The sequence below is a fragment of the Crinia signifera genome, chromosome 8, assembly GCF_055691185.1.
Source record: "Crinia signifera chromosome 8, ASM5569118v1, whole genome shotgun sequence".
In the NCBI taxonomy this organism is placed as follows: Eukaryota; Metazoa; Chordata; class Amphibia; order Anura; family Myobatrachidae; genus Crinia; species Crinia signifera.
In genome coordinates this window covers 73,160,043-73,184,158 of record NC_139224.1, presented here as the reverse complement: position 1 = coordinate 73,184,158, position 24,116 = coordinate 73,160,043, and the positions used below count along the sequence as shown (strand labels likewise).

The following is a 24,116-nucleotide window of genomic DNA, read 5'->3' as shown; positions in this document are numbered from 1 at the left end:
GAAGGAACAGATTGATCGCCATCCCTGGGAGGAACACTCAGCCTGGTGGAGTTCCATGACCTGGTAGGGTCAGCATGCCATGTATAGGTAGGCATCATTGACTCTGGCACCTGTATCCTAACACAGTACACAGACACACACACACCCATTCTCACTCATATGGGTGTCATACTCATTGTCATGGGTTTGTAATGCTTGTAGCCAGTGGTAATGCTCGTTGACAAGGGTGTGTTATTGTTAAACATTTTTAAAAATCCAATGTTTATTCTTACAGTACAATTTTACATTTCTGAGTTCAAAAAATAAATTGAAAAAAAGCAATGAAATTCCATAGACAAAAAACCTTACGGTTTCACATGTCCCATTAAGGCTTCTTACACATGATCTGGCATTTCTGAAACCTGTTGTAACTCTTCCACTCAAACGCCAAAAAGCAATGAAATTACGATCATTAAGGCTGACGCCTTAATGGACGTGTTCCTTGCGCAGTACAGATATGGTACGCCATCACAGCCTGTGGGTAAGTGCAGATTCAGCACTCTCACAGAGTGAGATTGCTGTCACTCACACAATGGTGGAGCTGCTAATTCACAGATTTGTGTGCTCATTGGAATACACACATGCAGTCTATGCAACTGAAGGTCTGAGCAGTTATATGGCGCACTCATCCTAATAAGTACCTGCAATCATCTAAAACTGTCTAGCCCACTGGATTACTATAGTGTTCATTCTAGCACCCGCCATCTTTGAAAACCCATGCAGTTCCTCTTCCCTGCCTGGGGTGTAGCTGTCTGCTGTAGTGCTTCTAGCACAGTGTGATCTGTACATCAGCACTGCAAACCAGACCTGTGCTAGAAACACTACAGCAGACAGCCACACCCCAGACAGGGTAGATGAACTGCATGGGTTTTCAAAGATACCAGGTGCTAGAATAAACACTATTACTAGAACTATCCCACTGAGGGTCCAACATCTTTCACACTCACTACCAATATCCATTTCATTTAGTATTCACATACAGTTACCATAAACATCTTTCATAATTGCAAAAACTATAATACTCCCAACTACTATGCATCAACACTTTCCTCTTCTATACGCCTTCATGCTGCTCTGTCTTCTTCAATCCCTACTGCTGTGTGTACTCCCTCATCCGCACCAATGTGTCTTTCCCCATCTGCACTGCCCTGTCTTTCCACACAGATGCCGCTGTTTACTTCTACCTCTGCCACTGGTTCCACACTATTAGTGATACTCTGTCTCCCCCTCCATCCATGCTGCTCTGCCTGTCTCATCCATGACACAGTTTACTTCCATCTGTACTGCTGTCTCTCCTCTCCATCTGTACTGCTCTGTTTTCCCTTTATCCCCTTTGCTCCGAACCCCCATCAGTGCTGTCTTTCCTCCAACTGCTCCTCTGTTTCCCACCCAATCGCATCACTCTGCCTTACCTTCCCCAATCTGTGCCACTGTTTTCCACCCATCTGCTTCGTTAGTCCCCCATCAGTGCTGCTTCCCCATGATCTACACATTTCTATTTGTCCCCATCCACATGACACTGTCTCCTCCCCTAATCAACACCACTTTTACCCCATCCGCTCAGCTCTCTTTTGCTCAGACCTTCAGTTGCATAGACTGCATGTGTGTATTCCAATGAGCACACAAATCTGTGAATTAGCAGCTCCACCATTGTGTGAGTGACAGCAATCTCACTCTGTGAGAGTGCTGAATCTGCACTTACCCACAGGCTGTGATGGCGTACCATATCTGTACTGCGCAAGGAACACGTCCATTAAGGCGTCAGCCTTAATGATCGTAATTTCATTGCTTTTTGGCGTTTGAGTGGAAGAGTTACAACAGGTTTCAGAAATGCCAGATCATGTGTAAGAAGCCTTAATGGGACATGTGAAACCGTAAGGTTTTTTGTCTATGGAATATATATATATATATATATATCCAGGGTGACGGACGACACTCTCAATTTATTTCCATTTGTGCTGGGGTGTTCACTCAAAAATATCCTTTTTAGTTAGAAAAGAATATCCAAATGTAGACATGGGTACAGAAGGAGGCCACTCTCCAGACTGAAGTTTTCACAAAATGCTTATTTATTTATTTACGCTGCCACATTACGGGTCAACGTTTCGACTCCAGGCGGAGCCTTTGTCAAGACTTAATGACAGCCAGAATTTATTTACAATCAGTGAGAAGACACCTCACAGTGCCGAACTTGGAAGCACGCCATAGTGCACGTGTAGATGCCGCGCATGATGTGCGGCATCTACACGTGCACTATGAGAAATGTAGACGATAAGGACGTGCAGCACTCCAAAGACGATAATCTGTTCAAAGTAGTTTTCTTTATTAGCATACAACAACGTTTTAATATCCAATCGATATTTTCATCAGGTATATATATAGTATCCGAATACAGCAACACTTGGTCTCACATTCAAGTGAAAATAAGTTACACAGACATCCAAGTCTTTAGCAAAGTTTGGGGATTTATTCCTCCCATCTTCAGGCTTACAAAACATGTTTCACTTGAACGTGAGACCGGGCGTTGCTGTTTATTCGGATACTATATAACACATGGTTACGAGCACCCCGGCAGCTGATGCAGAGGAGTGTGTGCCTGTAGATTGAGATATATATAGCAGTGTGTCGAAGTATATACTACGACACACTGCTCTGGAGGATCACATTTGGTTGAAGCTCGTTTAAGACTCTTCCGGTCTGACTAAACGTGATAAATAGCTGATTCTTTCCTGAGCATGTAAATCATGCAGAAATTTTGACCTACATTTGATACCATTTGGAGTCCATGAAGACACGCATATTGTTTTGACTCTTATTCCTCATGAATTTCTTTTACAACTATTGAATGCTTACCCCTGATGAAGTCATGATGACGAAACGCGTCGGCTTAAAATACTTACTGTTGTGAATTATGAAACTGGGCCAAACGGAATGAAATGTGTCAAAAATAATTTTTGTTGTCCTTTTTAAATACATTAAATGTGTTAAACTTTTTTTTAAAAAGTCGTTTATATTGTCAGATTTCAAAATATAACTAAGCTGGTGGTGGTATACTCTTTGGCGTACCTTGTATAATCTTTCGTATCTTAGTCTTTCCCCCATTAACAGAGGGGGTTGGCATTGGAGGGGTTATTTTATTTATATATATATATATATATATATATATATATATATATATATATATATATATATATATATATATATATATATATATATATAGATGTAGCACTTTCCCAACCTTGCAGCAGGGAAGAAGATAGACCAGCACTTGTTTTTAGTAGAATAAAGGTGAATGTAATGTGTTAAAGAATATTTACAACATGGCAAACATCTTACAGAACATCAAACAGACCCGACAGGCTGTTTCAACTGGATTCCAACCAGTTTTCCTCAGTTTTCTGAGTAGCTGCCTCCATACAATTATCGCATTGAAGGGGTTATTTATATATATATATATATATATATATATATACACTTGTAAAGGAACCGCACTCAGTCCAGTAAGGGGAAACAGGGTGGTGCTCCACTTTAGAGGATTTCCATCCCAATCATAGCATTTTCATAAAGAAGTAGGCACTCACCAGCACTGAGAATTGTGCAAAATGCAGATAAAGTTTTATTTCATTTCATCATCAGGTCATCAATAATGGTCGACGTTTCGGCCCACCACAGGGGCCTTTGTCAAGACACCAACACCTGGATACAGGCTGTATCCAGGTGTTGGTGTCTTGACAAAGGCCCCTGTGGTGGGCCGAAACGTCGACCATTATTGATGACCTGATGATGAAATGAAATAAAACTTTATCTGCATTTTGCACAATTCTCAGTGCTGGTGAGTGCCTACTTCTTTATGAAAATGCTATATATATATATATATATATATATATATATATATATATATATATATATATATATATATACAGGGCTATTTTTGTGCAGGCTGCAGCAGGAACTGTGGCCCTTATTCTAGTTCACTCTTTCTGACAAAATATTTCTTAGATGGACAAAACCATTTGCACTGCAGGTGAGGCAGGTGTAAAACCCCACCCAAATCTAATTATCCCTGGACAAGTAACACCTGCCTCACCTGCAGTGCACATGGTTTTGTCCATCTAAGAAATATTTTGTCAGAGTGAACTAAAATAAGGGCCACAGTTCCTGCTGGAGCCTGCACAAAAATAGCCCTGTATATATATATAAAACAACAGCGGCGGCGGCACTCGTAAATAACTGTAAATAGACGCAAGATCTGCAATGTTTCAATGTTTAATGATACATCGTCTTCATGCAAGTGATACAATACAAAAAGCTCACCTTATATCCCCACATAAAAGCACGTGCGTCTGGCATCCCTGGGTCAGCGGCGGGAAGCGGGCGCACACAAAGTGTATATATATGATCGAATTTTCCAATAAATGAAAAACAGGAGGCGGCACTCTCAGAAAAACGTGAAACAACTGTATTAAAACATCACAGCAACAGCAGGTGCAAATAATTTCAGCTCCTTCCTCAGGACAGCTGATAACATACACATAACTTAGGTGAAGTGCAGAAACAAATGAATTAAGTGACAGACACATTTAAATAGGTACATAGACTTACGGGATCATTGAGACGCACTAAGCATGGAGCTGCACTTCCGGACGGGCAATCCCCACATGACTCCTGACGTGTGTCAGTTGTCAGGGCAGCCCGCAGGTGTCCTCTCAGAAATCAATAAGGCAAGTGTTTTAGAACAATTCAGATGTGCGCGTTGCTAAGGAGCATGCGGGCGCACATTGTTGTACTGTAAGTGGAGATAAGTGCACAGTGATAATAAAAATTTAATTAAAAGACATAAAACATGATGGCATTTGGGGAGGTCAAAAATAGTGTGATTCTCTATTAGTATGCATATTGGAAAATAGTCAATGCACTTAGGTTTGCTTACTGGCAGTTGGAAAGTTGGTCTTATGAAGATAAATTTAAAGCAATATATTTAGAGAAATATATTTAAAGAGGTTTTTTTGTTTAAGCCCCTGGGAGCTGATGTATCCAAGACATGGATCCAGTACTGTATGTCTCCCTTTGGAGACATTTTTTTTGTCTGTCACCACCAAGAGGGGGCATAGGTACATGTTCAATGATTTGATAACGTAAACTAGCCAAAGTGTGCTGATTGGACTTAAAATGGCAGGCGATCGGTTGGTCGATGTCTTTACTGGCTAAGCAATTTTTAATTGCTGAACAATGTGCAGCGGCTTGCTCACAGAAAGGTCTGCTAGTTTGACCAACTAATATAGCCTGCACGGGCATTTAATTATGTAAATTACAAATGGATTAGTGCAGGTTACAACTTGGTTGATATTGTATTTGTGGCCAGATCGAGGATGTTTAAAGAAAGATCCAGTGTCTAGGTATCAGCAAGCTGTGCATGTAGCTGTAACAGGGGCTTTAACTTGGGTATCACTTGCTAATGATGGAGTTAAATTGGTTTTAACTATAAGGTCACGAATATTGCGGCCTCTCTTAAAACTAGGTGTTCAGTCTCTCACTAAGCCACTTGGCAAATTCGAAACTTACAGCATAACCCTCCTTTACTTTTCATTAATCAATCTTTATACGATGTCTGAAGAACGGTATTTATTATTCAGTAAAGGGATCGCGTATATATGCGATGATTGATTAGATGGTGTAATAAGCATAACGTTGCATATATGTGAAGTTGATAAATTGATGTGAAGTTGCATATACAAGTGAAGTGCGTATACAAGTGAATTAGGTAAAATTGTAATTAAAACATAAACATGCAATTACAATTTGCACATAGGGAAATGCAAGGTAAACATGCAGTACACATAACATTGTGCATACAACCTGACATTATGGGTAAAGGGTATATGCTGGAGTGTAACTGGTATTGCTAGCATACATAACTGCCTAAATGAGTTTAGGGTGACATAGTTTTGAGTGATAAACTCACCATCAAATGCTGTATCAGGCTGGACCATGTGAGCTGTGTCTGCCTGAATCCATGTGAAAACTTTAAGATGGCCACAAGCATATCTTTGTCCCAGGATGCATTGCTAGCTAGCTACAGAAAGCTAAGGGGGACAAACTACCTGGTATAGATCTGTGCTGACCACAGGAAGGAGTGGATTATGCAAAACACAGAAACAATTGAACTCAAAGGAAACTTATGCTGAAGGCATGACACTAGGCATTAGGGAAGTTTTAGAAAAAACATGGTAAATCCTGGTCACTAGAGACCAATTGGCAAGTAGCATTTAAAACATGCCGTGGTGCCGCACTGGTAGAGGAAAAAGTGTTCACAAATGGAATTCTTTTACCGATGTCAGATGTTTTAGTTTTAGCTAGTAACTTTGACCTAGGGATCTTTAGTACCTCCATTTTTTGTTTTTTTTAGAAGTCAGTAATCATACCCTCGTTCTAAAAATTTGTTAACCACCATATCTAAAGCCTGATCAAGTAAGTCATGATCACTGGTGATTCTTGCAATGCGTAACATTTGAGTCCATGGAAGACCCTTCTTCAAACTGGGAGCATGGTGGCTACCGTGATGGAGAAGGGTGTTCCGGTCGGTGGGTTTTGTGAACACAGTGGTTTGTATGTTCCCGTCTTTCAGATGGATGGACAAATCAAGATAATTGATTTGAGAAGAATTAATTTGCATGGTTAGTTTGATAGGGTTATCTAACGCATTGATATTGTTAATCAAACTCGTCAACTCATCATGACTGCCCCCCCCCCCCCCCCACACACACACACACACACACCATCAGGAGATCGTCTATATACCGTGCGTAAAATAAAATGTATTTAGAAATATTGGCATCTGTAAAGAAAAAATTGGTCTCTTGGAAAAACATATAAATGTTCGCTTGCTACGGGGCCATGTTGGACCCCATCGCACATCTGATGAGCTGTAAATACTAATCACCATTGTGTAAGAAATTATTTTTGGTTAATATGAATTTCAAAAAACATAGGAATATCTAACCGATCAAATTTAACAGATGCAAAAACGCACGCATAACAGACAATCCCTCGGTGTGGGAAATGACAGTATATAGGTTGGATACATCCATGGTACTTAGAAATGCAGTAGATGGAATATCATGCAGATGTTCTAGTTTAGTAAGTAACTGAGTGGTGTCCTTTAGAAAGTACGGTTGTGTCATGACAAAAGGTTGAATCAGGGTATCGATAAACTGGGAAATGGGTTGGCAAAGGGAGCCTCGGGGGGATATGATTGGTCTAACTGGGGGGTTCTTGCAGTCCTTATGGATTTTGGGGATGGAATACATCACTGGAGTGATAGGAAAATCTGAAGATAATGATTTATGGACTTTCTTGCTGATGTGACCTTCCTGTGCCGCATGAAGAAGTATCTGATCTAATTTCTTCTTAAAAGTCGAAGTTGGATTGCGAGGGAGTTTCCTGTGTGTCCTTGCATCCGCCAAGTGAGAGTCCAGGTTTAGTAATTATTGGGCACAGTCTTGAACAACTATGCCTCCACCTTTGTCCTCTGGGCGCACTATTATGTCCTGCCGTTTAGACAGAGATTGTAGATTAATTTTCAACTTTAGATAAATTGTGATGACGATCTGGTTGTACTGTATCCAACTTGGTGATGGAATTATCTAGTAGGCGGGAGAAGGTTTTTAAAGATGAATTTCGAGAAGGGGGATCAAAGGTGGACTTACTGACTTACCGTAAGAAATCTTGATGTTTATCTGGTGCATTAGTGGGAGCTTGATATTGAAAAAACTCCTTTACTTGAAGATTCAGATTAAAGTGATGTAGATCGATTTTCCACTCTATTTCCTTGTGTCTGGTCGTCGGAACAAATTACAGGCCTTTTGAGAGTACATTAGGTTCCAGGGGGGTCAGCGGTGTAAAAGATAGATTAAATATACATTTTTCTGTTTGTTGGTGGGCGGTTTTGTGGAGCCTTTGCGTTTGTCCTCCACGATGGGTGGGTCGGGTACTGAGCCGCCTGTGCGTGCCCGGGTGGCTCGACCTTTTTTTTTAAATGCTCAAGTTTTATAATCACACATGTAATCGCGATTTGTGAATAAGCATAGTACCTGCCAGTAAGTAAACCTAAGTGCATTGATTCTTTTCCAATATGTATACTAATAGAGAATAGCGCTATTTTTGACCTCCCCAAATGCCATCATGTTCCATGTCTTTTAGTTCAATTTTTATTATCACTGTGCACTTATCTCCACTTATAACAATGTGCGTCCGTATGCTCCTTAGCAACGCGCACATCTGAATTGTCCTAAAACACTTGCCATATTGATTCCAGAGAGGACACCGGCGGGCTGCCCTGGCTACTGACACACGTCAGGAGTCACGTGGGTATTGCCCGGCCGGAAGCGCTGCTCCGTGCTTAGTGCGTCTCAATGATCACGTAAGTGTATGAACATATTTGAATGTGTCTGTCACTTAATTCATTTGTTTTTGCACTTCACCTAAGTTATGTGTATGTTATCAGCTGTCCTGAAGAAGGAGCTGTTGCTCTGATACTGTTGACATATTGAGCTGAATTTATTTGCACCTGCTGTTGCTGTGATGTTTTAATACAGTTGCTTCATGTTTTTCTAAAAGAGCCACCTCCTGTTTTTCATCTATTGGAAAATTCGATCCTATATACCATAATTGTGGAAGGCACCTCTACTGCTGAATAGGAGTTGGTTCCAAGCACAAGTCCCAGCCACTTGTGTGTGTGTGTGTGTGTGTGTGTGTGTGTGTGTGTGTGTGTGTATATATATATATATATATATATATATATATATATATATATATATATATATCTCTATGACCCAATAGTGATCTGGCGCCTGCAAAAATTGTCAAATATTACACGATTTACAGGAATTATTCACAATCTAAGTAAGAAGAGACATTCATCCTTCTCTGGATGTGTTTATTAAAAAGTTTTCTTCAGATGTCAACAATACAGAGAAATGCCAACGCGTTTCGTCAACAGTGATTTCATCAGGGGATTGTACAAATCTTCCAATAGGTTGTATCTGGTTCTTATCGCTGTAAAGTGTCCAATACAATAAAGTGGTATTCCTAATTAGTTAGTTGTAAATCGCATTCCATGATTACTGGGCTACATTAAATGCAGCCATCAAGTTTTAGGTCTATTGACAGTCTTCCAGATAAAAAAGGCTTTTAAAAACACCAATCAATGATATAAAGATGCAGATCCAGATGCAAGCCTTCAAATAAATGTATAAGCCTTTAAACTGGAGCTCCTTCCTGTGCAGAGGAAGCATATATAATATTGTCATACCCTTTAGGTGTGTTATCCTCCTGGGGGTGAACTTTTACCTTGATAATATAAAGGTGTTTTTCCATTAAGAATATCAACTTTGGCCTTGTCATTTCTAATATGTATCAATGATAAAGTAGGTGCCTACCTCTCTTTACTAGTCCCCATGTTTATTAGGGGATCCCTCTCTTGTGGTCTAAATGAAAAATACTTTATCCCATTTCAGGCTATAATCTTATGGTTAAGTAAGGAACCTTCCTTCCTCAGGACCTTTTTAGATCAGATTTATACTTTTACAGAGATTGGTAGGTGGAATTATCCTTCCATTATATGTACTGTTTGGATTATGTATCTGCTTGCTCACTCCTTGGATAAAAAAAAAATCTTAATAAATTCTTATAATGTCCATGCATACTCTTACATACGTTAATACGTTTTAAAGTATAAGGAATACTCTTCGTTGTTAAGACCTCAATATAAGGTCCTTTTTCGGTGTGTACATGTCTCCATCTCTTTTTGTATAAACTGTAAATTTTTTGTATTAAGATTTTTTATTATATTTATATTTCGTCCCCTTTTCTTCTTTCTGTACCACTTATAGCCACACCCATGATGAATCCTGACGAAACATGTTGGGTTTTTTAAATAAAGGACTATAAACGATATGAGGCTGTATCCCTTAAAGATCAACACTTACTTTGTCATTCTAACTCGCATACATCAAAAGGTATCTTTGCAACCAAACAATCAGTCTGAAAACTGTATCAGGATGAAACAACTTACTTTATTTTTCTTTCTCGCATACCCGTAGCAGTTTCTTTAGATATAAGCCCACATTTGAAGAAAATGTACACAACAAACGATAAAAGGACCAGTCCTCAGGTGAAGAGAAGCTCACCTGAGAAGTTTACTATCCCTCGTGCTGCAGACTCAAGAGAAGGTGGGCAGAATGGCTGGGAACTTATTCCAGGAGGAGGCAGACAGACAGCGCCGACTTCAATCTGTCGGCGGCAGCAGCTTAAAACATCAACGTGTTTTGGACGCAGTCCTTTTTCAAGGTGTGCTGCTTAGAAATGAAAACTTTCTTTGAATCTAGAACTTTGGTGCCGCAGGGACTTAGTGTCGACTTTGAATATAAATGGTTTGTTTAACCTGTGCATGTTTATATTATCATTAGGTTTTTAATATATTTTTTACTAATATGTGTATTTTATTTCTCCCCTTTTTTTATATAGCCGGCTCTATGTGCAATGTATGGGATATGTGCAATATAGAAAATATTGGATATTGATTTATATATTTGTACATGTAAGTGTTTGTTTTATTGTTATATATGTTTCATTATTAGCCCTAGTGACTGCATAGTTATATGAATTAAAGAGCTGGGTACAGGTACTGTGCACAGACTGGTCAAATTCCATCATGTGACCTAAGTACCGGACAATAAAACAGAGGACGGGAGTCTAAGCAGCACATCTCGAAAAATGACTACGTTGATGTTTTAAACTGCTGCCGCTGACAGAATGAAGTCGGCGCTGTCTGTCTGCCTCCTCCGGCAGGAAGTTCCCAGCCATTCTGCCCACCTTCTCATGTGTCTGCAGCACGAGGGATAGTGAGGACTGATCGTTCCATCTGGCGGGCTTCTCTTCACCTGAGGACCGGTCTTTTTATCGTTTGTTGTGTGTGGATTTTAATAAATACCTTTTCTTCAAATGCAGGCTTATATCTAAAGAAACTGCTACGGGTACGCGAGAAAGAAAAATAAAGTAAGTTGTTTCATCCTGATACAGTTTTCAGACTGATTGTTCCGGTTGCAATGATACCTTTTGGTGTATGCGAGATAGAATGACAAAGTAAGTGTTGATCTTTAACGATACAGCCTCATATCGTTTCCACTAAGGAGTTAAAGAAACTGCTATGTGCACTCAAGAGAGAAACATAAAGTAAGTGTGGTTTCATTTGCCCACTGATTACATCACCTGCCCTCCGAGATCACAAGCAAGTCTCATCCCTGCGCTAGTTTTTTTCCCAAAATTCCCCCCCCCCCCCCAAAGTTTGGTACCATTTGAGAACACTCGGAATATCCCCCTTTATATATATATATATAAATATATATATATATATAATGTGTATATATATATATATATGTATATATCTCTTATATATTTGGCTACATCTGTCACTCAATGTGTGAGTGTGTATATAACGCTGGGTGGAGTCATAGGCTAATAGCCTATTAGAGCCTCTGACTCCGCCCACACACACTCACATAGTGACAGAGAACCAGCCCACAGTGCCAGACACCCTCTGCCTCCCCATACTGCAAAGACACTGCTACTCCACAGACACCAGGTGAGCGACAGGTTTGCCCACACACCCTCCCCTCTGCCAGACCCCCAACCCCCCCCCCTGATTCAAGGGGCCCCCGCGTCCCACTCCCACGATTCGCGGCACCCCCTACGATTCGCGGTGCCCCAACCGCGGTTTGCTGCCCCCCTTCCCACGATTCGCGCCCCCCCCGCGCCACATACCCCTGCATTTCGCGGCACCCTCTGTGACCCCCTCCTGCGACCCCCCTCCCGCGATTCACGGCACACACACACCCCACGCGACCCCCCTTCCCACGATTTGCAGGCACCCCTCCCGTGATTTGCGGGCACCCCTCCCGCGATTCGCGGCACCCCTCCACGACACCCCACGATTCGCGGACCCCCCGTGACCCCCTCCCGTGATTTGTGGACCCCCCCTCCTGCTCTTCGCGGACCCCCCTCCCGTGATTCACGGGCCCCCCCTCCTGCGATTCACAGTACCCCCCTCGGGCCCCCCCGCAATTCACGGACCCCCCCTCCCACGATTCACGGAACCCCCTGCGTCCCCCTCCCGCGATTCGTGACCCACCCTCCCGCGATTTGCAACCCCCCTCCCGCGATTCACGCCATGCCCCCAGCGATTTGTGGATCCCCGCCCCCTCCCACGATTTCCAGACCCCTGCGCCCCCCCCTCCCGCGATTCTAGCCCCCCCTTCCTTGATTCACGGACCCCCGCAACTCCCCCTCCCGCAGTTCACTGACCCCCACAACCCCCCTTCCCACGATTCATGCCCCCCCCGCAATTCGAGAACCCCCGCACCCCCCCCACGCAATTTGCAGACCCCCCTGACCCCCTTCCGGCAATTCCACCCCCCAGCGGACCCTCGCGACCCCGCTCCTGCAATTTGCGGAACCCCCCTTCCCACGATTCATGCCCCCCCCGCAATTCGAGGACCCCCGCACCCCCCCCCCTCCCCGCACAATTGGCAGACCCCCCTGACCCCCTCCGGCAACTCCACCCCCCAGCGGACCCTCGCGACCCTGCTCCTGCATTTCACATACCCCCGTGAGAATGGGGGATCCTGTACCGCCACAAGCAGGTGCCACCCCTAGGTGGGAAATCCGGCCCTGGTTGCCGCGCTGCACGTTCCCCCACTGCCAGAAGTGTCCCCACGGTCCTCTGCACCAGCGTCACAACTGTTATCAATGTCTTGCCCACATAACACTATTATACAGCCTCCTGCTCTCATGCACCCCCTTACTCCCTCCCAGTGGGAGGAGACGCTCACCCACTGCCGGGAGCTGCATACTGTCCCCCACCCTCCTCCAGTTCTAGGGATGCCCATAGATTATCAATGATTTCAAATCATCAATGGTTTATGGCCTATGTTAAATACTTTTGCCATCGATGTGGGAGGACCAGATGGTTTCCCTACATCGATGGCAAAGGAGAACAAATCAAGTTTAATTTTTTTTATGAAGCTGGGACACGAAGCATAGCTCCGCCCCCCCCCCCCCACCCGACAGTCCCACCACCGAGTTCTGATTGTCCCACGGCCTATTCAGTCAGATATAATTATGACCATCAATAGCTACAACAATCGATGGTTATCCAAGTAATATTTTACTACTATCGATAGTAGGGTGGAAAATCGCCATCAATGCCAACCATCGATGGCATCTGCACCAATGCCCATCCCTACTCTGCAACAGGCAAAAACCCTTACTACCCCTCATGCCCACACACCTTTATCACTGCCCTGCCTCCTGTTCTCCTGCCCCGTAACTTCCGCCAGTGGGGACCCGCTTACCCTGTATTGCCCTCATTCCCCTATCATGCTTTATCTCCCAGCCTCCTGCTCCCATGCACCCTAACTCCCACCCAGTAAGAGGAGACACTGACTCAGGGGCACCGTCCTGTACTCCTGTGCTGCCACGCTGCACCCTCACCCACTGGCAGAAGCTGCACAGTGTCCCCCACCCTCCTCTTTAGTCCCCCGTATGCCCACACACCCCTATCACTACCCAGCTACCTGCTCTCCTGAACCGTAACTTCCACCACTGGGGAGTCGCTGACGCTGTGTTACTCACATACCCCTATCATGCCTCATAGCCCAGCCTCCTGCTCTCATGCACCCTAACTCCCACCCAGTAGGAGGTTACACTGACTCAGGGCCACCGTCCTGTACTCCTGTGCTGCCACGCTGGACCCTCACCAACTGGCAGAAGCTGCACAGTGTGTCCCCCACCCTCCTCTTTAGTCCCCCTTATGCCCAAACACCCCTATCACTACCCAGCCTCCTGTTTTCCTGTGTCGTGACCTCCGCCAGTGGGGAGATGCGGACTCAAAAACACCCTACTATACTATTGCACACACACACACACAATCACCTAAACAACACGCACCCCCCCCCCCCCCCACACACACACCCACAAATGTCACTGTACCATCCACACTATCAATGTACATCTTTCTCTGTAACCGCTTTTTAATTAAACAAAACAATACAATACACACCCCGTTTCAAATCATATGCTCTCTATTTAACACATTTCACCTATAAATCAAGTTGCAATACAGGGCATCTTTCATACAATTCTAACCATATTTCACACAATACAAAAGTTCACAAATTAAGGGGTCGCAGCCCCTTATGACGGTGTGAAGAGCACCCGTAGGGCGCAATGAATCACCTAGTATATGTATATGTATATATATATATATATATATATATATATATATATATATATATATATATATATATATATATATATATATATATATATATATAGGGTATAATATCTCCTTAGCACTTGAACCCGGGTGGGCTTGTGTGGTGGGGAAAAAAGGAGGCAGCACTCTGCGGACTTTGTCAAACACGTTAGAAAGTGTATTTAAAGCATGAAAATATATATATATATACAGGGGGTCCAGCACTCACTACAACAAACTAACTCACCTTAACATTAGAATAATCAATTGAATAAATAATGGGCTTATCTAGGGTGCATGAGAAAGCTATGATCACAGTAACAGAGGTTAATTAAAAATCAACCCAAATATATATATACAGAAGTACCAACACACTCTCCAGTCCTGCAAATGGGGTGCAAAAAGCACCCACTTCCCAGGTTGGGGTGCAGTGGCCTGTGACCACACACTCTAGTAAATACAAACACAGGGGGCCCAGCACTCACTACAACAAACTAGCTCGCCTTAGCATTAAAATAATCAATTGAATAAATAATGGGGGGTACTTGTTTCCTAGCACGGCCACACCAATTCAGATCGGGGTGGTCGTGTCGGAAAAATCGGGTCGATCGCATCGCATGCGATTTGGTCGCATGCGATGCGATCGACGCGACCGACCGATTTTTGACCCGATTTTTTTCATTGAATCCAATGTAAATTGGGTCCCTGGGACCCAATTTTACATTGGATTCAATGAAAAAAATTCCCAACCCCCCCAAATTTAAGCGCGTTAACCCCAGCCCACGATAGACGCCAACCCGAAGCGTGGCGAGCGCAGCGAGCCCGCGAGGGGCGGCGGTACGCGTCCTCCGACCTTTTCATGCCCTACTATCCACGTCGGCGTGGAGTGAGAATAGAATAGTGTGGCGAGCGCAGCGAGCCACCGAGCCCGAAGCGTGGCGATCGCAGCGAGCCCCGCGAGGGGACGCGGATACCTTCACAGGTAAACGCGTCCCTTCGCGGGCTTCACAGGTGTCCGCGTCGCCACGGACACCTGTGAAGCCCGCAAGGGGACGCGTATAACTGTGAAGGTATCCGCGTCCCCTCGCGGGGCTCGCTGCGCTCGCCACGCTTCGGGCTCGGTGGCTCGCTGCGCTCGCCACACTATTCTATTCTCACTCCACGCCGACGTGGATAGTAGGGCATGAAAAGGTCGGAGGACGCGTACCGCCGCCCCTCGCGGGCTCGCTGCGCTCGCCACGCTTCGGGTTGGCGTCTATTGTGGGGTGACGACGGGGACATCTATAATGTGAAATGGGTCATATTGGCCCATTTCACATTTTTTCACATTTTTACAGCATTTCAATGTTAAAAAATATTTTAACATTGAAGCCTATGCAAAAATCGGGTGCATCGCGTCGCATCGCGTCGGGACCAATGTTAATGGTCCCGACCGACGCGATGCCCCCGATATTTTACCTTTCCCGACAAGATTTCAATGTTAAAATATTTTTTAACATTGAAGCCTATGGAAATATCGGGGGCATTGCGTCGGTCGCGTCGGGACCAATGTTAATGGTCCCGACCGACGCGATGCCCCCGATATTGTCTCCTAGCCGGCAAAATGGACCTGATTTCAAAAGAAATCGGGTCCATCGGGGGTAATCGTGTCCCTTAAGTAAGGGACACGATTACTTAAGATTGTGGCCGTGCTAGGAAACAAGTACCTAATGGGGTTTTAGTTCATGAATTGATCAATGCATTTAAGCTTGCTGCCCATCGCCAAGGGACCCCATTTCACTGCAAGTCGTACACTAACACCTGGTTTAATCCTAAGAAAACCAATTGTTAGTGTAGGACTTGCAGTGAACTAAAACCCCATTATTTATTCAATTGATTATTTTAATGCTAAGGTGAGTTAGTTTGTTGTAGTGAGTGCTGGGCCCCCTGTGTTTATATTTACTAGAGTGTGTGGTCACAGGCCACTGCACCCCAACCTGGGAAGTGGGTGCTGTTTGCAACCTATTTTTAGGAATGGCGAGTGTGTTGGTACTTTTCCATCTTTATATTTGGGTTGATTTTTAAATAACCTCTGTTACTGTGATCATAGCTTTCTCATGCACCCTAGATAAGCTCATTTACCTGAAACCTGTGACAGCTGCCCCTTTAATAGTAATTCAGGTGCTGTGTTTGGGATTGTCTCACCTTTAAAAGCCATAAGGTACTTGGCAGTTGAGCTTTAACCCAAGAAAAAAAACACATGTTAATTTTAGCTATGATATGTAAGCAGTGGCCAGGTTCCTAAGAAAACCAGTTGTTAGTGCAGGACTTGCAGTGAAATGGGGTCCCTTGGCGATGGGCTGCAAGCTTAAATGCATTGATCAATTCATGAACTAAAACCACATTATTTATTCAATTAATTATTTTAATGCTAAGGCGAGTTAGTTTGTTGTAGTGAGTGCTGGGCCCCTTGGGTTTATATTTACTAGAGTGTGTGGTCACAGGCCACTGCACCCCAACCTGGGAAGTGGGTGCTGTTTCCACCCCATTTGCAGGACTGGCGAGTGTGTTGTACTTCTGTTTCTACAGATGGAGCCGGACTTATTGTTGCTGGCGAACCACCAGCAGCATGTTGCTGGCGATCCGCCAGCAACACGGCGCTCCATCTAACTGAGACGAGCGTGCGTCCCTCACGCACACGCGTCTCAGTATCTGGGCGGCGAGGCGGATGCAATACTGTCCGCCTCCCGCTCAAGCGACCGAGGGCAGCACCGTCGGAAGGGGACGCGCGCGCACGAGGTGTATGCCATCGCCATCCACTGCACAGATGAATTGCGCTAAATCTGTATATATATGTGAGAAAGTGGTCTCCTGTGTCTTCATTTTGCAAGTGCAGCCGTCCCCCACAACCATACATCTGTGTCAGCAACACTGTAACATACTGGAGGGCACCGCATCATTGCTGAACTGTTTCGTTTTAAACCATCTGCTTGGAGTGCCGCCCCTACTACATTGCTATATATATATATATATATATATATATATATATATATATATATATAGTGGTGTTCATTTATGCGAGCTGTGCGTTATTTTATTACCTGTATCTAGCTATCTATGTATTTGCTGTCTTTTTTTATTCTTTTGATTGGTGTGGTGTTCCCCTTTTTTCTATTATGACCATATATTTGGTACTCCAATTTTTTATTTTTTTTATTTTTTCATGTGGGTCTGGTCGACTCTATGTGTCATGTCCGCGTCCATTATTGTTTGTTTGTGTTCCACATGGATCCCCTGTGCCCCTCTGAATACTCAGCCCTTCTTGCTCTCCACTTGTTTTGTATGACAGTGTATATCTGAGCTGTATATCAGCGTGTATGAGATGATTATATACATCTCCGCTGTTTAGCCGATTACACTGGGTTGTGCGCATAGCCTGTTTGCTTGGTTCCTGTTGCTATGACGCCGACTGAGACTTGCGGTCAGCTGACTTCCGCTCAGGCAGCCGGCGTGTGAGGGCTGCTATGTGATGTGACGGAGTGTCCGTACATCTTCCGGCGTCCCCAGTTGCTATGACGACCGTTTGCCGCTGCTGGTGTGTCAGCTGGTCTGCTTCTTTTTGCCGCACTTACACAGGTGAGCTAACTTGAGCTGATGATTCTTGTGGGTATATGAGGATGCATGTGAGCTCTCAGTCATTTGCCCATGACTAAGGTGCAGTGAGCACCGAAACAGCCTGTCGGGTGTCATGACTGGTTGTGGGAGGACTTAGGTGGTGAAGATGTCTTGTCACACTCATGTTAAGTAGACGTATCCTCCTTCACTTTTAAAGTCTTTTTTGCTCCTTTATTATATGCCTAATAAAATTTTCTTGTTTTTTTCTGATGTTGCTGGCTCTCGCATTTTTGTATCTCTACCATTTTTGTGAGCTTCAGCACTCCTGGTACTGGCCTGTGTGTGCAGCCTAGACTCATGGTCTGTATATATATATATATATATATATATATATATATATATATCACTTACCCCCCACACTGTATGTGAAGGATCCAGACCAGCACTCAACGTAGGTGAAGAAAGGGTGTTTATTCCATGCTGTGCAGTACAATGAACAGCTACCTGGCCCGACGGCCGTTTCAACTGGACTCAGCCAGTTTTCGTCAGGGGAAAAACTGGCTGAGTCCAGTTGAAACGGCCGTCGGGCCAGGTAGCTGTTCATTGTACTGCACAGCATGGAATAAACACCTTTTCTTCACCTACGTTGAGTGCTGGTCTGGATCCTTCACATACAGTGTGGGGGGTAAGTGCTTTCTATTTACTGACTTTATGGACCTTGCACCTTATTCGCCTGAATGGAGTGCCGCCCTGCACAACTTTGATATATATATATATATATATATATATATATATATATATATATATATATATATATATATATATATATATATATATATATATATATATAATGTAGGATATATTGGAAACTCAGCAGTAACTTCAAACACATCACTTACTCAGCTGTGTCACTGGACTGGAATTACATCTTTATTACTGGAATGGATTTATGCACCAGTAGTATAACTGGACTGGAATTACAAAGCTGTATCACTGGACTGGAATTATATACCAGTAGTATTACTGGACTGGAATTACAGCTGTATTACTGGAATTATGCACCAGTAGTATAACTGGATTGGATAAGTCAGGATCCTGAAGTCATTATCCCGACGTCGGGATCCCATCTGGCCGGACCCAGACAGCATGGTGAGCACAACTAAGCCCCTTGTGGGCTCGCTGCGCTTGCCACGTTGCGGGCACGGTGGCTCACTACGCGAGCCACCTATTCTATTCTCCCTCTATGGGGGTCGTGGACAGCAGGTGGCCGTCGGGAACCCGGCTGTCTGTGTTTTGACAGTCGGGATTCCGACATCGGGTGAATGCCTGTCGGGATCCCGACTGTCAGGACCCCATCTGGCACCTGGATTGGAATTACAGCTTTATTGCTGGACTGGAATTATGCAACAGTAGTATCGCTGGACTGGAACTACACAGCTTTATCACTGGATTGGAATTATGTTACCGTAGTATTATTGGACTGGAATTATGCACCAATAGTATAACTGGACTGCATTTATGCATCAGTAGTATCACTGGACTGGAATTACGCAGCTGTATTACTGGGCTGGAATTACAGCATTATTACGGGACTGGAATTATGCAGCAGTTGTATAACTGGACTGGAATTATGCAGCTATATCACTGGACTGGAATTATGTACCAGTGGTATCACTGAACTCAGATTTATGCAGCTATATCACTGGATTAGAATTATCCACCAGTAGTATTACTGGATTGGAATTATGCACCAGCAGTATAACTGGATTGAAATTATGCACCAGTAGTATAACTAGACTGAAATTATGCACCAGTAGTATCACTGGACATAAATATCATTGGACTGGAATGATCACTGTATCATTGGACTGGAATTACAGCTGTATTTATGTACTGGAATTACAGCTGTATTACTGGACTGGAATTATGCATCAATTTTATAGCTGGACTGGAATTATGTACCAGCAGTATCACTGGACTGGACTTTAACGGAAGAACCAATGGACTTTAATGGCAGTATCACTGGACTTTAACAGCAGTACCACTGGACTGGATTTATGCACCAATATCAATGGACTGGATTTATGCAGCAGTACCAATGGACTTTAACGGCAGTGCCACTGGACTGGATTTATGCAGCAGTATTCCTGGGCTGGACTGTTGCAACAGTACCAATGGACTTTATCAGCTGTACCAATAGGCTTTAAACACCATACTCTTGCACTTTGACGGCAGTACCAGTCCAGCACCAATAGATTTTATCAGCAGTACCACTTGACTGGACTTATGCCATAACACTATCACTGGACTGGACAATACAGCACTGTCACTGAACTGGACTATATACAAGACAATACAGCACTGTCACTGAACTGGACTATATACAGGACTTTCACTGGGCTAGACTATATACAACACTATCAATGGACTGGACTATACAGCACTATCACTGGACTGGACTATACAGCACTATCACTGGACTGGACTATACAGCACTATTACTGGACTTGCTAACACAGCACTATAACTGGACTGGAATTTACATCATTATCACTGAACTGGACTATACAGCACTGTCACTGGACTGGACTATACAGCAGTATCACTGGACTGGACTATACAGCAGTATCACTGGACTGGACTTTACAGCAGTATCACTGTACTAGACTATACAGCAGTATCACTGGACTGGGCAGCACTATCACTGGACTAGATGGCCGGATGGCAGACGAGCAGACAGGCAGTCAGGTAGGTGGCCAGGACATGCTGCCTCTTCACTCTCCATGTCTGGAGTGAAGATGGCGTCCGGCCACCTGCCCCTTTAAAGGGTCCAAGTCTCGTGAGGTCTGAGTCTGGGAGGGAATTCCCAAACAGGCTTGGAAAGCAGGCCTGATTGGGAGGTGTTCAGCCTGGGGCATTCCGGTGGCTAGCACCGGTCCTGCAGCTGTAGGACATTTTAATAAAGCCCTGATTGGCTGAGCTATGCATCTCCATGGAGACGCAAATGCGCACATTTTACCAAAAATCGCCCATTATCGCACTTAATAGCACTTTTTGGCCCGAATACGCTGCTCATTAAATATGCGAATTCGCAGCAAAAAATGCGTTTTTAAAAAGTGCGATAATGGACGATTTTGAAAAGTTACTAAAACTCATCCTATTAAATGTCACCCAAAATATAGTAAGAGGTTTTTGCAATGAAGCCTGATGAGACTATTTTTTTCCTGTAATGGACAGTGTAGTACTTGATTCCTGCTTTGCTTTGCATGTCAAAACATACATTGACTACTATCAAATTAGTGTACCTGTATATATTTCCTTTAGATTGAATGCTTCATGGAAAGGCACAATATACAGTAAATCAATGGGTACCAACAAACAGATTTAACCAAATACAAAATATTGGGCAACTGGGCCTGATCTAGCTTTAATTTAATTAGTTTTCCTATATCCTTTATGTATAGTCCATATATATCACACTTTCTTAAATGAAACATTCAATAGAGCCAATTCTACTTCATTGTGATTTGAGCATTACTTACCAGACTGGAAGGTGATCTCACTAAACATCATCCAAGAGTCAGCAAAGTAGTATTGGCATTTAATTGCTCTGGCCATGTGATTATGAAGTTGAACAGTGACATAGCGGGCACTAGGATTGGCATCATCCAGTATCAAAACAGATAACACAGAATCGGCTTCCCATTCATTCGCCTCAGATCTAAAGAAGCATTGCACCTCCTTGAAAATCTTCACACCCTTTGAAAACATGTTGTTGCAATGTACCTGCAATATTAGGAGACAAGATGCTTCAGAGGTACAAAAATGATAGAGTTTTTTTTACACACATTTCTATAACACACTTCCACAAGTCTATATTCTTATTACAAGATTTGGTACTTGTGGAGAATCACGGCTCCCTTGATGTTGATCTTAAGCCATCGCATTGCATGCCATGCATGTTACGCCATGCGATGGCATGCGATGCAATGCGATGGCTTACCACTTTTTGTCATACATCTTAACCCAACGCATCGCATCGCATGCCGTCAATGTTCCGGCATGCGTTGGCATGCGATGAGACGCGATGGGTTATTACTTTGTGTCGTACAGCATGTCGTCGCATCGCATGGCATTTTTAAGCATGCGATGCGATGCTTTGCGATATTTGCCTAGTAACATTAATTTATTTGCCCAGTGATACTAATATTTACCATCATTTGACCCTAATTTGACCAATGACATGGATTTTAGCCCACTGGCTGGTTTTCCCCACACATTCTCCCTGTCACTTTCAGTCTGAGGTGAATCTATTAGCATTTCTCCCTGTCACTTTCAGTCTGAGGTGAATCTATTATCATTTACTGATGGCAGTATCTTTGGTCCGTGATGTCTTTTGCCTTCCAAAGACTGAGGATGAAGCAGTGACATTCCTGCAGGACCAGCGTCTTTTGCTGCAGACGCGGACTTGTAAAAACGGCCATCCTATGCGTCTAAACATGAAAGAGGCAATGTGGAGGTGCTACATAAAAACCTGCCACAGCAAGGTCAGTGTGAGAGATAGGACCTTTTTATCAGGCTGTAAACTGCCCTTTCTCACAGTAGTGAGATTCATCTATTTCTGGGCACAGGAGCTCACATCACTTGAATATTGTGAGCAGCAGCTGCACATTTCATCAAAAACTGTAGTACATTTCAACAAATTAATGAGAGAGGCATGTACTGCAGATCTCTTGGCACAGCCGCAGAGACGCATTGGAGGGCCAGGTGTCATTGTTGAAATCGATTAAACCATGTACGTCAAGCTCAAGTACAATGTTGGCAGGATATTGCCCCAGCAATGGGTTTTCGGCGGTATTTGCCGCGAAAGTGGACTTTGTTTCCTGGCACAAGTTCCGAGCCGTGATGCAGCAACATTATTGGCAGTCATTCGGGACAACATCGAGCCAGGATCTACAATAATCTCAGACTGCTGGCGTGGATATAATTCCGCACAACTTGAGCAAGCTGGATACATGCATGCATGCGTCAATCATCATTTCCATTTTGTAGATCCTGAAACCAGTGCCCATACTCAAAACATTGAAAGACTATGGGGCGCTTGTAAGTGGAGAAATAAACGCCAGCGGGACACTGCAAGGCATCATCTGCAATCATATTTGGAGGAGTTTATGTGGAGAAAGTGTTTAGGCAGAGACCAAGTTTTTGAAAGAATCATGCATGCACTAACTCTCATTTAATATTTTTTTTATGATGACTTTGGACTTTGGTGGCGGTACGCGTCCTACGACCTTTTCATACCCCCACTATCCACGTCGGCGTGGAGTTGAGAATATAAAGTGTGGCGAGCGCAGCGAGCCACTGAGCCCGAAGCGTGGCGAGCGCACGCAGACACCTGTGAAGCCCGCGAGGGGGCGCGGATAGCTGTGAAGGTGTCGGCGTCCCCTCGCGGGGCTCGCTGCGCTCGCCACGCTTCGGGCTCGGTGACTCGCCACACTTTATATTCTCAACTCTACGCAAAAAATTGCGCAATGTACATGGGGGGCGCCGCCAAAATAAACATGTACCCTATATTTCAATATACAAGCACCCCTGCAAATTTAACATGGAGATCGCATCACATTCCAACAGTATTAAACATGTTACGTTATAGGCACCGTTCTAGGAAACAAGTACCCATTTTATTGTACAGCATGTATTAGTTAGTAATTAATATTGTATTTTTCTTTTTAAAGTTATACAACCATGTAATATTTTATTTTCAGTTTTTTCCCTTTCTGTTGTATTTGCTGTATTCTTTGGGGTTCATTTCTTTCCAATTTTGAATTTCATCTGGAGCAATACTGCTTTTAAGGTAAATTTTTATGACGTTATATTGCAGATTAATCATTACCTGTCCCGTGCATTGTAATTTCCATTAAGTATAGCCTTTAATTATTTATACATGTTTTTGATTGCATTCTTTTTTTATAGAAATGCCATCAACAAAAAACAGACGATTTCTGTCAAGATTCATCGAGCTCTATAAGGAAAATACCTGCCTCTGGAAAAGAAACCACAAGGACTATCGCAACCAGGATAAAAGGGATGAGGCATACGACAAATTGATAGCGTACAGTAAAACAAGTAACAGTGCTGAAAACTTGAAATGGGTTCGGACGAAGTTCGCAAA

At 43.6% G+C, this 24,116-nt stretch overlaps 1 protein-coding gene across 1 annotated transcript in view; it reads right to left on the bottom strand.

The window, feature by feature from the left end:
* The window catches only part of DDR2 (discoidin domain receptor tyrosine kinase 2), a 589,808-nt gene that overhangs the window by 263,670 nt on the left and 302,022 nt on the right, over positions 1-24,116 (bottom strand). The window contains exon 8 of the mRNA XM_083156673.1: positions 21,487-21,730. Within this exon, the coding sequence (XP_083012799.1) occupies positions 21,487-21,730 (244 nt within the window). The remainder of the gene's footprint in view (positions 1-21,486; positions 21,731-24,116) is intronic.